The sequence below is a fragment of the Myotis lucifugus genome, unplaced genomic scaffold (assembly GCF_000147115.1).
Source record: "Myotis lucifugus unplaced genomic scaffold, Myoluc2.0 scaffold_283, whole genome shotgun sequence".
Lineage (NCBI taxonomy): Eukaryota > Metazoa > Chordata > Mammalia > Chiroptera > Vespertilionidae > Myotis > Myotis lucifugus.
The window spans coordinates 1,208,610-1,224,406 of NW_005871331.1; the positions used below are offsets into that span (position 1 = coordinate 1,208,610).

The 15,797-nt window shown below is 46.4% G+C and overlaps 1 protein-coding gene across 1 annotated transcript in view; it reads left to right on the forward strand.

The window, feature by feature from the left end:
- The window catches only part of SCN10A (sodium voltage-gated channel alpha subunit 10), an 81,451-nt gene extending 66,652 nt beyond the window's left edge, over window positions 1-14,799 (forward strand). Inside the window, exons 21-27 of the mRNA XM_023763386.1 lie at window positions 89-211; window positions 1,458-1,742; window positions 2,700-2,753; window positions 3,662-3,799; window positions 5,236-5,340; window positions 10,542-10,812; window positions 13,580-14,799. Of these exons, the coding sequence (XP_023619154.1) occupies window positions 89-211; window positions 1,458-1,742; window positions 2,700-2,753; window positions 3,662-3,799; window positions 5,236-5,340; window positions 10,542-10,812; window positions 13,580-14,799 (2,196 nt within the window). The remainder of the gene's footprint in view (window positions 1-88; window positions 212-1,457; window positions 1,743-2,699; window positions 2,754-3,661; window positions 3,800-5,235; window positions 5,341-10,541; window positions 10,813-13,579) is intronic.
- Window positions 14,800-15,797: the final 998 nt, after the last annotated feature.

A 15,797-nucleotide genomic window follows, 5' to 3' on the forward strand; every position in this document is an offset into this window, starting at 1 on the left:
GGGGGTGGGAGGGGTTTCCTGTCTCCTTCCACCAGAACTGCCCCTCCGGGACCCTAGAGTGATGTTTGTGCTCTCTGCCCGCACTCAGATATCACTGACCAGCCTCATAGCGAAGATCCTGAAGTATTCTGACGTGGAATCCATCAAAGCCCTTCGGACCCTCCGCGCCCTGCGGCCACTGCGGGCTCTGGCTCGATTTGAAGGCATGCGGGTAAGACCCATCTCCAAATGGCTCTGGTCTGCAACATTTGGTACCGCTTCCCCCCTTATGCCCTCCAGACCACTGACCCTGAGCTCCAGGCCCCACCCCACAGGTCAGCTCCGGGTCCTCCCTTCTGCATGGACACTGGTGCTGCCGCAGTGTCCCGACTCTCCTCCTAGTTCCCCTTCGGGTCCCTCTGTGAGCCCCTCTTCCCTTCTCACTTGAAACATCACACCTGCCTGGGCTCAGACCTCACTTCTACTCTTACTGATCCTGCTTCATGGCTCCACAGGCATCCCTTACTCAACCTCCACCCTGCCAAGATGTCCTCATTGCCAGAATATTCGCTACATCCCCAGCTCTTCATCTTTTCAGGACAAATGAGCCTCTCCTCTGACACTCATTTAGATGTAGTGACATCATCAGCTCAGCACCTCCACCACACCCACTAGAATATATCTTCTCTCCAACCCACCGCAGTCATGGGTCTTATGGGTTTTTCCTTTTATCCATCCCTGTCCTTACATATCTCTATCAGCACCCACCTTGCCCTCACTGTCTTCCTCAGGGTGGAGTGCTCACACACCTGGCCCTTGCTTTCGGGGAGATCGAGGGACTGTTCATTTCCCCTCTCCTCTTCCTCATAATTACAAAGGTCTCCCGGCATAGAAAGTGAGGTTTTGCCTTCTTCCTCCATCCCTGACTCAAAGCAGACATCAGACCTTCAAACACAAAAGCAGACTTTTAAAATTACCTTGTACCTTTATAAACACTAGGCGCTTATGACTGCAATAGTTTGATATTTATTTTATTTTATCTCCAGGTTGTTAGTTTACAAATAGGCAAGTTTGTGAATATGGATTTAGGTTGTCATTCATTCTTAACCAAATACCATAGACCATTTCATGTGTTGTATTTAAGGAAAAGAAAGCAAGTTTCTAGAAATCTGCATGCACTAGCACAACACATATACTCACACTCCTGAATGAGCATGTGTGTACTTGTAAACTCATCCACCTCCTCAATCTTGAGTGAAGACACTGAAAGCTGCCTGGATGAAGTTTAGAGAAGGTTTAAACCCACTTCACCTGCTCAGTCTTCTGAGTCTGAATTACTGCACTAATTAACCCATTTCTCTTGCTTCCGAAGGCCACTGGCTCTTGAAGCAGCCTGAGTGAGTATAGAAAGAAGTTGGATCCAGCAAAAAGGGGTGAGGCATTGGTGGGGTTCCAGGTCCTTTTGCATTTCCCCCCAGGTGGTGGTAGATGCCCTGGTGGGAGCCATCCCGTCCATCATGAACGTCCTCTTCGTCTGCCTCATCTTCTGGCTCATCTTCAGCATCATGGGCATGAACTTCTTTTCAGGGATGTTTGGGAGGTGCATCAACATGACCAATAAAGACTTTTCTCTTGTGTCTTCTACTGTTGTGAATAACGAATCTGATTGTAGACTTCAAAACTACACTGGCAAACTCTTTTGGGTCAACATGAAGGTCAACTTTGATAATGTTGCAATGGGTTACCTGGCGCTTCTGCAGGTGGTGAGTCCTGAAATCAACCATGTATTTTCCTTTGGCCTCTCTTTAACGTGGAGGGATGGGGACCTTTCAGAAGATGCTATGTAGGGGAGAGCACTCAGTTTGAGCTGAGGTCATTCCTACAGGCTACACCATGAGGCTAGAGGGCCTTACCAATGAGTGTGATCTCCCAGAGGTACAATTAGAACAGTGCGAGCTAATAGGCTAGAATAAAGGATAAACTTGTCATGGCATTGTATCAGGTAATGAGTTAGAATTTACAACTTGTACAAAATAAACATAGGATAGCCACATGTTCAGTCTTCTGCAAATTATCCCCTAGAGCAGTGGTTCTCAACCTGTGGGTCGCGACCCCTTTGGCGGTTGAACGACCCTTTCACAGGGGTCGCCTAAGACCATCCTGCATATCAGATATTTACATTACGATTCATAACAGTAGCAACATTACAGTTATGAAGTAGCAACGAACATAATTTTATGGTTGGGTCACAACATGAGGAACTGTATTTAAAGGGCCAGAAGGTTGAGAACCACTGCCCTAGAGGATAATAGATTATGTTCTAGGTCTATTGTAGTGATAGATAATGCTGGTGATGATGATAGTCAACCACATTCATACTTCAATTCATTCATTCATTCATTCTTCATCACTTGCCTTCATCCATCTACTTGTTCATTCAGGACTCCATCCATTCAAGTGTTAATGTAATTGCTTATACATTTGTCATGCAGTTACCCACAAGTTCTTGCATGCACCATATGTTCATGCATTCATTTGACAAAAATCCCCGAATAGCTATGGTGTACCAGGCATTGTGCTCTACCCTGGGAGATAGAGACATGTCAGAACTGGCTCCAGGGGGACCAATAATGCTCAATGAGAAAAAGTAAGCCAATCAAAACAAAGCCCAGTGTAGATGCATGGGCAGAGACTGAGTAGCCACTGCTCTTTGTTTCCAGGCAACCTTTAAAGGCTGGATGGACATCATGTATGCGGCTGTTGATGCCCGAGGGGTAAGTCTTGCCCACTGCCTTCCCGTCCATTTGCCTTACACGCCTCCCCCCGCCACCCCCCACCTCCCGCACCGCCATCAGTCTATTTGAACTGGAGTGAAGATGGTGGCCTTGGTACCAGAAGAGGTGACCACTCAGCACCCTAGCACTGTTCCTCTCTGGAGCAGTGTCCAGCTGGCTCGCTGTTGGCTATTTAAGCCGACCTAGCCTGTTCTCCTTCCGTGCAAACGCCCTGGGCTTCTGAAACTCTTCCCCTGCATGAGGAAAATGCAGATAAAGAACTGAGTGTGAGGGCATTCCCTGGCAGGAGCAGGAGCAGAGGCAGTGGCTAGAACCAAGGGATGAGATAGAATTTCAGTGTCTACCATGGCAGCCAGACGGAGAGAATGATGCTGTTGAGGAAAGACCATTCCCACGGTGGCAGACATTGCAGGTGCCCTGCCCCATCCTCTCAGCCCAGCTCTGAGTTCACCGGCATGCTGTGCTTCTGATTCTCTGAGACTTGATTTTCTTCAGGGCTTCAGACCTTGCTCAGCAGCCTCTCCCCCCAGGGTGAGGGATTTAACATCCCTGGGGGCAACTCTCACAGATAGTTTAGGGAGTCCGTAGATAAATGCTCCAGCTTCCCTGTCCCTTGGAGGTCAAGTCCTGAGGCCTGTTCTACAGGGTTGCATAGAGGGCCCCAGAGGATAGAGTGCCAGTTGCCCATGGCAATGGCTTTCTTCCCAGCATCCCCTTCTTTGCTTTTCTCCTGTTCCTGCTTACCCTCCCCCTCCCTCACTCCTGCTTCCTGGATTGCCTCCCAAATAAACCACCTGCACCCAGGTCCATGTCTCAGGGTTGGCTTTTGGGGTGAACACAAACTAAGACACCCCCTTGTCCCCATGCCCCACTTTGTCTGCTCACAGGTGAACTTGCAGCCCAAGTGGGAGAACAATGTGTACATGTACTTGTACTTCGTCATCTTCATCATTTTCGGCGGCTTCTTCACACTCAATCTTTTCGTTGGGGTCATAATTGACAACTTCAATCAACAGAAAAAAAAGATAAGTGGGGTTCCGGTGTTTCTGCGGTAATGGCCAATCTTATACTTCTTGTCCCCTGGCCTCGTGACTAACGCCAACACTACTCATAGCCCTTCATGCCTGACGGGGAACCCAGTTTTGACCTTTAACACCAACACTGACCTTTGTCCCCTGGTTGCTGCCCTCACCTCTGTTTGGTGTCTGGGCTGCTGCTGAAAGAGTAGTATTTCTCTGTATCAGCATTGCCTCCCAACCTTGCCTGGGGTCCCCATCTTCTCTCCCAGAGTGCCATGGTCCTCCTACTTGAACCAAGTGGGTTGGGTGTGTCCCAGGTGACCCCTTGGGGAGTATCAACAGGGAAAGAAAGGGCTCCAGCACTTGCTGCCTCTGTCTGGAGCCCTGGCATCCAGAGCTCTGAGTCAGGATGCCTCTGGAAGGGCCAGAGCCCAGTGTTGGCAGAATCCCAACCTTCCTCAGGCTGGGGAAGAAGAGCCTCGCCTCCATGGGTGCTGACTTCAGTAAACAGGAACCCAGTCTCAGACAACCTGTTATATATTTATTTATCCTCACCCAAGGATATTTTTCCTTTGATTTTTTTTAGATAGAGTAGAAAGGAAGGAAGGTGCAAGGGAGAGAGAAAGAGAGAAACATTGATGTGAGAGAGACATATCAATTGGTTGCCTACCACACGTGCCCTGACTGGGCCAGGAGTTGAACCCATCACCCTTCAGTGTCTCCGTTCTAACTACTTAGCAACACCAGTCAGGGCCACAGATTTTTCTGAAATCTCCTTTCAAATGTCACAGATCTCAGTCCCTTTCCAGCATGTGCAGTCACTAATTTATACAAACATGCTATTGAAATGGGAGGCTTTAAAATCATGTCATGAAGTGGAGGTGAGGGGTTGAATGTAGGAAGTTCAAAGGGTCCCTAAAAAAACTAACATCCAATCCTAAGGGAGGAAGGCATCGTCAGTGGGGGAATTTCTAGCACTGTAACAGCAGGGAGCAGTGTTACTGGCAGGGCCTTCAGAGAACCAGTCAAGGGCTCTCCAAAGACCCTTGGATAAAGCAATAACTCTCCAGGAAGGGGTTGAGGGGCTGGGTCCCAGGTCTTTGTTCCAGAAGTCCCTGAGGCAAGCTCTTGCCCCTGGCCAAGATAAGTTTCTAGAAACCAATGGATCTTATTGGAATGAGCAGGCTGGATTCTAGGCTCAGATTTGAACCAACCCATACCTTCCCCTTGGGTCCTAGTCCCAACCCCTCCCCACCTTTGTCCATGTGGCATCTCTGGGTTCCTGTAGGCGAGAAACAGGACACTCCTTGATCCTGGCTTTGGCATGTCTTTCTGCAGAAAGGGGAGAAAGTTGAGATGTGTTTCCCCTACAGCATGATTTTGATAACCCTGGGGACTCCTACTGATTTAATAACAGTGGTGTGTGTTATCCTCTCCTGCACTTAGGGGGCCAGGACATCTTCATGACAGAGGAGCAGAAGAAGTACTACAATGCCATGAAGAAGCTGGGCTCCAAGAAGCCCCAGAAGCCCATCCCCCGGCCCCTGGTGAGTCCCAGAGCTTCCCTCTACCAGAGTGTGTCTATGAATCCAACCTGACAGCCTATGCCTGTGCTGGGTAGGGTCTGGGCAGTGCCCTCTGTGGAGGAGGAGATATGGGTTGAGTTCAGGGATGAGGGTAATGAGCGTTTTCAGGTCCAAGGAAAGAGACGTCTAAAAGAAGCAACTCTGGTCTTAAAGAGTGAACATATCTTCTACAGTTACTCCAGATAGAACTGTTTAGGGAAGTACTGAGTTCCACAACAGTTTTAGGGTTCAAGTACAGGATTGAGAGCTGATTAGGCTAAGTGATAAGAAGGATGGTTAGAGCCCTGAGATGAGACATTGTGTGAGTATACATTATGATCTACGTTGCAATGGATCTGTAGCCTTACCCTACATTTCCCCCCATTCCTACAGCTAGAAAGAGGGGAAATGGCCAAAACCCAACCCTCTCTGGATCCTGGATTGATCAAGATCAAGGTCAGGTCACAAAAGAAATAAAAAAAATTATCCCACTCTAGTATTTAAAGATTGACCAAAACTTAGGGCCATCCTCCACTTTGATTCCTTTATTCACAAAGATCCTAAGAGGCATGCCCTTTTATTCTCCTGTTAAATGCAGCACCCAAACCGTACATGATACCTACCATCTAAGTTTCTCTCAGGCCTCTGCCAGAAGGTGGAAAGCATCAGCCCTGTGGCTGGCCCCTGATGGAAGTGGAGCAACAGGTTTGGGAGTGGGGATGTTGCTATGCTGGAAATATACAGCTGAACCTCTTCAAAGAATTTCTGAGCCATCTATTCCAGTGAATAGAATCGGCGTCCTGTCCCTTTATATAACCTTTCTGTGGTTAAGATGCAACATTTATGAAGAAAACTATAAGCACTGTCCATGGCAAAATCCCATTAGCCCTTCCCCAGACAAGGGCAGAGCTTAAGGACCTTCAACAAAGAGACAGGACTTTCCCTAAATGAATTAGAAAGACCCACATTTGAATTTCTAAAGCAAGGCATGGGATTTGCATAAATTACTAAAATATCCATGAATACAGAGTCTTAAAAACATTTACAGGAGGAAAAAAGTGTTATGAACTTTGGCACACTTTACTTGGAACCAGTGGTCATAAATTTCTTACTATTCTCAGTTCTGATAAGAAATATTACAATGGGGAGTGATAGGATGTCAGAGGCAGAAGTTTCCTCCCAAATCCCCATAAGATCAAGATAACTGGGCATGAGTGAGCATGGGTGAACCTGAGGGAGAGTCCTTCAAGTTCACTGAGTATCCCTCTGTCAACCAGTCCAATGGGCAGGAACAGGCTCAAAATTGGAATATACAGGTGAAAGGCTGATCCCAGCCAATCAGAGTCAAGTCAGGGGCTACAGTTGGAGGATGCTCAGACTTCCTGAGAAATAAGCAACTGAGTCCATTCTGGCCTTTACTGACGGCTGGACTGATGTTGACTCCATGTTTGAACCAGACACCAAGGAGTTCTATGCGAGGCACAACCCTTGGTAAAAAATCAAAATGGTTTCTGGAACCTACCCCTACAAACTACTCAATTTCTCTATAATCTCAGCTTCTCCCCTCGCATCAACCAATCCCATGGGCCACCATAGCTTCCTCCTCTGAAGGAAGACAATCTCCTGGGACAGGGTGGGCTGCATTTCAAAAAGGAACTGTGGAGAGGACACTAGGAACTAACGTTGGAATGCCAGGCACTACAATAGAGGTGGAGGTTGATGGTTGGGCAGGAAGACCTGCAACAAAATCACCATTTTTCCTAACTAAGGCACCACCAAGAGCCTCCAAGATTGGCACTGGGAGGAGGTTCTTCACATAGATCATGGAAGCGAGACCATAGACCAACTGTGTTCCTAAGATTCATCAACCCTTTGGATGGGGAGGGGGGCAGGCAAGAATCACTATCAATACTATATTAGCTTTAGTGGGGGAGCATGGCTCTCTCCTTCATATTCTGGCCCAAGAAGGGCAAACACTTTTTCCTTTGTTCCCTTCAGCATAACTGAGGCAAGGCTGGGACATCCAAACAAGACTTTGAAGTCTTAGGGATGCTGCAGGGCCCAAGTAGCAACTGCAGCCAAGGCCCATCCCAGCACCTGGCTGGCATCCATATGGCAGACAACATCTTGGCATCCACCACCCAGTGGCACAAGTCTGATTACCTGTCCTCCTCAAAGTACAGAGCTAAGAAAGAAACCCAAAGAAAAAGAGAAATTTCCTCTGCCATATAAGACCCACCTTCTCGGGCCCAGTTTTATTTTCACATGACCATTGGCACTAGAATGCTCACCTTCTTCCCTTAGGAGTCCCAACAGGCCAAGCTGGTCAGATAAGCAGGGCATTGGCACAGAAGTTCTGACCCCCAGTTGCATGGATGCCATGTCATAACACAGCCAATCTGGATGACGTAGGGACCTCCAACACATGCACATACATATTGCTTATCACCTCTAGTGAAGCCCAGGTTCTATCTAAACCTTATGCTACATCCATAACAAAGATTAAGATTTCCATGAGACTAAGAAATTTTATTCTATAACGTTCTTATTTAAATATATTTTATTGATTTTTTACAGAGAGGAAGGGAGAGAGATAGAGAGTTAGAAACATCGATGAGAGAGAAACATCAACCAGCTGCCTCCTGCACATCTCCTACTGGGGATGTGCCTGCAACCCAGGTACATGCCCTTGACCGGAATCGAACCTGGGACCTTTCAGTCCGCAGGCCGATGCTCTATCCACTGAGCCAAACCGGTTTCGGCTCTATAATGTTCTTTACTATAGAAGTCACTAAAAGCAGGTTTTATGTACTCCACTTTATGGGAAAATAATAGGCTCTATAATAGCACATTATCAGTCACCCACTTCATCATCTCTGACAGCACTAAGGGCTGCAAAGGTGTGATCACTGCCCACAAGCTAAGCCGAGAGCAGCCAGCCAGCTGCTGCTTCCCCAGTGTCTGAATATACAGGGCAAACTCGGTGCCTGGAACTTAGCAATGTTGTCACCTGTTCTGTTTCATTTGAAGTCATGTGGCTATGAATGGGCTCTGTTTTTTCACCATTTTCAGTGATGGAATGGAAACTATTATTGGCTCAGCAATACCCCTCCCATTCCAGAAAAGACGTGAGTGGGCAATTATGCTGGAACCATGCCCACTTGGGTCTGATTCTTTGCTCTAACCACATAAGGTAGCAGCAACTCATCCCCACTATGAAGGAGAACATAGGAACCAGCCTCTGTCACAACCCTTCTCCCCTCTGATTGCTTTGCAGCTCCTGGGAGTTCCTGGTGAGACTCCAAACAGCTTCCTCTCTTCCTCCCTCACTCATGCGGAGCCTTGCACATAGTACACATTTATTAAGTGCCTATTGTGCAGAAGTAAATTTAATTAAACCCTAGTGGGTTGGTTTTATGGTTTTTTTAAGGTATGGGTAACAGAGCTGTCTATTCTGTCATCCATTCATTCACCTGTTTATTGAGCACCTATTTTGTGCCAGGTACTATACAGATACTGGGGTAGAGCAGTAAGCAAGATAGACAAAGTTCCTGCCCTCACAGAAATTACAGTCCAGTGACTCAAGAAAATAATTAGCAAAAACCACATATATGTTAATTCACAGGTTTGAGAGATTAACAAGGGAGAAAGAATAGGTTGAAAAGCAAAGGGTGCCTAGAACTGAGCCTTGAGGAACTCTCACATCTAAAGGTTGTGTAAAGAAGACTCAAAAAGGAATAGCCAGGAAGTTAAGAAAAGAACCAGGAAAGTAAGGCATGATGAAAACCAAAAAAGGAGAGTTTCAAGATGGATGGGGTTGGTAATCAATGCCAAACAAGGGTCCATGGAGTTAGCATTATGGAGGTCATTGGTGATCTTAGCAAAAACCATTTCAGTGGCAGGATGGGGACAAAAGCTATGTTGGAGTGGATTGAGAAATGAATAAGAAACAGTGCTTGCGCACAACTCTTTCAAGAAATTTTGTTGTGAAAGTGGAGATAGAATAGGGTGGGAGTTGGGGAAGATGTGAGGTTCAGGAAGATTTTTCTATAAATTATGAAAAACTAGGTCATTAGATAGTTAGCTACGGAACTTAGACATAATAGCCAAGAGTGGCCAAGTGTGGCTAAGAGCCTCAGTCATCAGTGACACAAGTTTCAAGAAGGAAGGACTTTATAAGACACAAGAATAAAGGTCTGGAATTGACAGAGGGGAACAAGAAGGATCTTGGGCCTGCCTCCTAGCCCTGGAGTTCATGGGGTGGGGAGGAAGTATCAGCCCTAAGTAAGAGGAGATGTTTGCAGATCAAGGCAGGTGAACACAGGAGAAGGTCAGGAGTGGAGAATGGAGTTCAGATCAAGGAGTCTCAGAAAACTACGAAGTTAACAGCACAGGAAAGACTAGAGTGCCATGCTAGGAACTTTCTTAAAATGCCATAAAAACAGCCACATAGAAATTATCTCTTTGCTATCCAGGACATTCTACCTCTTTCCAAGAGTGCAGACAATCAAGACTTGACTCCATGCTTTGTTCCTGCATTGGCTTAGACATCTGCACAGCCCCAGGAATAAAGAGAGCATTTGCAGGAAGAAGTTGCACCATCACACTAACTTCACCCTTGAATCAATAATTTTGCAAGCAGTTCTTGAACTCTTGCTATATGCAGGGCACTACAGGAACACCAAGTTAAATAAGACATGGCTCCTATATTTAAAAGCTCATTGTCTAGTAGAGAAGAGCAGCATACATGAAATGCTAGAACTCAAGACTGGCCGTCAAGGATCAGTGGGAACCCAAAGAAGGGGCAATGTAGTGTGATATGATTAAGGAAAACTCCCTGGAAGAAGTGAGGCTTAAGAGACATAGATCACTCAAGACGATTGGGATTTAGATACCAAGAGACAGGGTGGAAGGGCATTGCAAATGGAGGGAAGAGCATGGACAAGGACAAAGTACCTGGTGATTTCATGAGGCCGGGAGAGGTGATGAGGACTTGAATCGAGGCAATGAAGTAGAATCAACTAAGAGTGATATATTGGACAGGACTTGGCTTCTGATTGGATGTGGAGTGTGAGGGAGACAAGAGACAGACTTTGACACCCTGTCTATGGAGAACACAGGCCTCCAGATGCCTGATTTATGTTGGCCAAAAGGCCCTGACGTGCCATCTCTTGTTTCTGCAGAACAAGTACCAGGGCTTTGTCTTTGACATCGTGACCAGACAGACTTTTGACATCAGCATCATGGTCCTCATCTGCCTCAACATGCTCACCATGATGGTGGAGACAGATAATCAGAGTGAGGAAAAGACGAAAATCCTTAACAAAATCAACCAGTTCTTTGTGGCCGTCTTCACCGGGGAGTGTGTCCTGAAGATGTTCGCTTTGAGGCAATACTTCTTCATGAACGGCTGGAATGTGTTTGACTTCATCGTCGTGGTCCTTTCCCTCGGGAGTAAGTGGGCATCACACACGGTGGGGAAGCCCAGCCTCTGCTTGGGGTTGGTTTGGCTCTTCTTTCAAAACCAGGGAGACAACAAACAGACTTTTTAAACACGTTACACATTAGAGGAGCCCAGTGTTTGCTTCCTTCCAAGCACAGCAGATTTAAAATGCCCCTGGGCCTCTCAGTCAAATGCAGAGGTTTCAATGACCTTCTCCATGCTGTCATGAAGTGTCTTTAGGCACCTGCTGTGTACACAACCATCACCAGAATTTTGGAGGCTGATGGGGAACAATAGCTCCTTCAGAGAACCTCAGATGATGGAGTTTCCAGTGGGCCTTATTTTTCTGATCTTCAAATCAGAGAGTGGGTGGTGTGATGTGAAGTGAGTCATAAAATACACCTTCTGAAAAAGGAGGTGGATTGCCAACTGAATGAAGAAAGTCTGGGAAGAGATTGTTGAAAAGGAGATTCTTAAGTCAAGAGTCTGGAATTAAATATCTGTATAACTCTCCTCTTAAGGAATATGAGTGATAGACAAGTCAAGGGATCAATGCCAAGAGATCAATGCTATTACGGTCTAGTCTGGGTGTTGTTGAATGATGGGCCCAGGATTTTGGGGCCAAAGTTGTTCGGAGAAAATGAGTAGAGTCAGAGGCTAAAGTGGAGAAGGAAGCCACCATAATTGACCAAATTATGTGTTTGCTGCGTTCTGAGCCCTAGGCTGGGCGCTGTGAAACTCCACAGTTGCCATGTGAAAGCAGTGTCATTATTCTCATTATTCTTATTTTATACATTTGAAATTGAGCCCCAGAGATTAGGAAAGTTATGCAAAGTTATACAATTTGTAAAGGGTGGAGCTGAAATTAGACAGGCTAATGTTCTAATGAACTAGCAGTCTCCCACCAACAACCAAGAAACTGTCCCTGGCCTTCTTGTGGTTTAGCCAAAGTTTGGCCTTATAAAAGCCAAATCCCAGCACACCAGCTTTACTTTGCATTATAAATACATCCTGACCGGCTAACTTTTCATATCAGGGCATAACTGTAGATTTAACTTTCCATTGGTTTCCAATCAAAAGCTAATAGCATCTAAGCACGCCTTGCCAACACTTCATCCATCTCCCTACCTGGTGCTGAAATACAGCCTTGGGTTGTGTTTAGTCGTTTGGTGGTGGTGGTGGTGGTGGTGGTGGATGGGAGGGGGGTGGGGGGGAGGAGGTTATGTACTTTTGTTTTGTTGTTTTGTTTTATTTTCTTGTTGCTGCTGGTTTTTATGGGAAGTTTCTTTTGTTCGTTTGTCTTCCAAAGTGACAGACTCTAAAGTCCATTTTGATATGATTTCAGAGAAGGGAACTTATTTATAGAAATAAAATATACTTAAAGTACTCAATTCTACAATGTGGACACCTTAACTACCAGTTCCTATGACCTACACAGCAACATGTCTCTGGGTAGAAATCACTCTGAGAGGCAGCTAGAAAACAAGTGACAGATAGCTTCCACCTGTCCATCCTTCTCTCCCTTTCTTCCTTCCCACCAGCAAGACATGCATTGAGTATCTAAATGTTACAACTATGAACACTTATTCTCCCTTGAAGTAGACATAGGCCAGTTGGCTGGCAGAATCTAAGGAGATTATATGGACCCATTATGTACCCATTATGTGTCCATATAATATCCTAGTTAAAGTGGACTTTAGGAGAGAGGCTTTCATTAAGACTTTATAATAAAAAATTGTAATTATTTCTCAAGTCTCCTCCCACTTCCTTCCACCTTCCAACACAATACTGTCACTACTCATGTTCCTATGATAAAAGGCAACTAGTAGAAGAGGGTCAAGGGAATCCTGGCAAGGAGAGAGCTTGCTACCACACCCCTCACCATTTGTCCTAAGAGGTTTTGAATCATGTCTTACCTAAACGCCTTGCCTAATCTTTGGTAGTCCCAATAAGTCCCACAGTTCCCCAAGACCAAGCTTTACAAATCTTCAAGTAAGATACCAGATGGAGAGACATATGCATTCTTCATCTTTCCAACCTTGTTCATGTTGGGGTGGGGGCTGTAACTGACCTTCAACATGCCCATCTCCAGACCCTAACAGAGAGTTTAAACACAGCTGGAAAGTGAAAGAAACAAATAAAAGCCATTATGCAGACAGCTGGTCATTCAAAGCCATTCTGCTTTAGCTGTCAGCAAGTTGCCAAAGTCCTCAGGTCCCCTTGTAATTAATACAGTCTCTGTACAATTATCCCCCGGACCCTGTGCCAGGAACGTAGTCAATCTTCACAGTAGGAAATAGGGAGATGAATCCCAGGGGGTCGTGGCCTTCACAGAGCACAGGACCAGGGTGGAGGAAAAGGCATGACCCAAGGGCTGAATTCTCAGGGAAGAGCAGGCTCTGGGTCATAGACAGAAGCAGACAGTAGACTGTGAGCTTATGGAATAGGGTGCAGTCACTTCCAGCTGAATTACGCTGCAGAAGATAGGGTTTTGACCGTGGAGGTTGACTAAATAGATATTCTGGATGGATAGAAAGGTAAGAACATGGTAGGAAGGGTGAGACTACTTGAGAGAGAGAGGATTTCTGCAGTTAGCATTTACTACGCCCCTACTCAATGCCAACCACTGTGCCAGGCTAGAGGGCTCACAGTCTTTGAATACAGATGCACACGTGTAAGTTCATCTGGAGCCAGGATGAAGGAGTGCGATCGCAGCTAACGGTGTCAGGGATCATGATTGGGAGTACTCATTTAGATCATTTCCTCTCTCTTTTTAAGGCCTGGTGGTTTTTGCAATTATTTCATCACTTGAAAATTACTTCTCCCCAACCATCCTCCGAGTCATCCGCCTGGCCCGAATCGGCCGCATCCTCAGGCTGATCCGAGCAGCCAAGGGGATCCGCACGCTGCTCTTTGCCCTCATGATGTCCCTGCCTGCCCTCTTCAACATCGGGCTGCTGCTCTTCCTCGTCATGTTCATCTACTCCATCTTCGGCATGGCCACCTTCCCCCACGTCAAGTGGGAGGCTGGCATCGACGACATGTTCAACTTCCAGACCTTCGCCAACAGCATGCTGTGCCTCTTCCAGATCACCACGTCGGCTGGCTGGGATGGTCTCCTCAGCCCCATCCTCAACACGGGGCCCCCCTACTGCGACCCCAATCTGCCCAACAGCAACAGCAATAGCACTAAAGGGGACTGTGGGAACCCAGCCATAGGCATCGTCTTCTTCACCACCTACATCATCATCTCCTTCCTCATCGTGGTCAACATGTACATCGCAGTGATTCTGGAGAACTTCAATGTGGCCACAGAGGAGAGCACCGAGCCCCTGAGCGAGGACGACTTTGACATGTTCTATGAGACCTGGGAAAAGTTTGACCCAGAAGCCACCCAATTTATAACTTTCTCTGCCCTCTCAGACTTTGCAGACACCCTCACTGGCCCCTTGCAAATCCCAAAACCCAATCGGAATATATTAATCCGAATGGACCTTCCCTTGGTCCCTGGAGATAAGATCCATTGTTTGGACATCCTTTTTGCCTTCACCAAGAATGTTCTGGGGGAGTCAGGGGAGTTGGATTCTCTGAAGGCAAATATGGAGGAGAAGTTTATGGCAACAAATCTTTCAAAAGCATCTTATGAACCAATAGCCACCACCCTCCGGTGGAAGCAAGAAGACATTTCAGCCACTGTCATTCAGAAGGCCTATCGGAGCTATGTGTTCCACCGCTCCAAGACGATCATCAATCCCCCATGTGTGGCCAGCGCTGAAGAGGAGGCCGTGTCACTCCCAGATGAAGACTTTGTTGCATTCGTGGGAAATGAGAATAGTGTGCTTCCAGACAAATCTGAAACTGCATCTGCCACATCTTTCCCACCCTCCTATGACAGTGTCACTAGAGGCCTTAGTGATCAAGTCAACATGAGCACATCTAGTTTAATCCAAAATGTAGGTGAATCCACCAGTAAGGAAGCCACTACCCCTGCACCCTAGTGAGGACACTCCAGCATGGGCATGTCCAGTTCTGACGTGTCCTTCTGCTCTGTGATAACTCTTTCCCACTACAGGTGGCACCCAGCTACCACCTCACCATGCATGCCACTGGTCACAATGTCAGAACTGGGCAAGGGAATGCAGTTGTCACCCATCTTTGGAGAAGCCCCCAATAAGAGTCAGAAGCCAGGAGCATCTCCACTGTGACTTCCCTTATGAATTTCAGTATCAGGTGATGGGTTCCCTTACTTTCCAGAAACTATCCCTGATTCTTCTATTTTTATTGTGATCAGAGCTTCCATTTATCAAGACAAACTTCTCAGGACCAGAACTTCCAAAGATCTATGGCAAGGATGTTGCTGAAGGTCCAAGGTAGTCCTCTGTGAAACACCATGTAGAGATTGACAATGCTACTTAGGATTTTGCATGACTGCATGTTGAGAGCTGCAGACAACTGCTCCAACCCCAGGTAACACCTGTGGTCTATGTCATGAAAGGCCTTTGAAATAGCCATTAAAATTAATATTTTTAAAGGTAGGTCAAGACCAATGCTGTATCTTAAAGCATCATTTTTTAAAATTATGTGATATTGATGTTTCATAAATCACTTCTTCACTTCCAGAGTTCCTAATATTCTGCAGTTTGAGCTTGAGGCTCAGGTGGGAGGGGGGAGAAGGAGCACTGGCCTGGGAACTTGTTCTAATCCTGACTCCTCCATTGATTGATTGCCTGGCTGACCCGGCCAACCTCTTTCACCTCTGAGCTTCAACTTCCCCACTTGTAAAATTGGTGGGAGGGGGTACGGACTGGACACTCTATAGTCCTTGCATTTTATGTTGTAGAATGCAGTGATGTCCTGTCAATTTAGATGAGGAAAACGCTCTCTCTTCTGAAGCCACAATGGCCAGACCTCTCTGCCATATAGCTGAAGAGGGAGCTTTTGGATATATTCCAGAGCCTGTTCCACATCTCACAGTCAGACTTTAAGGAGGAAGGTT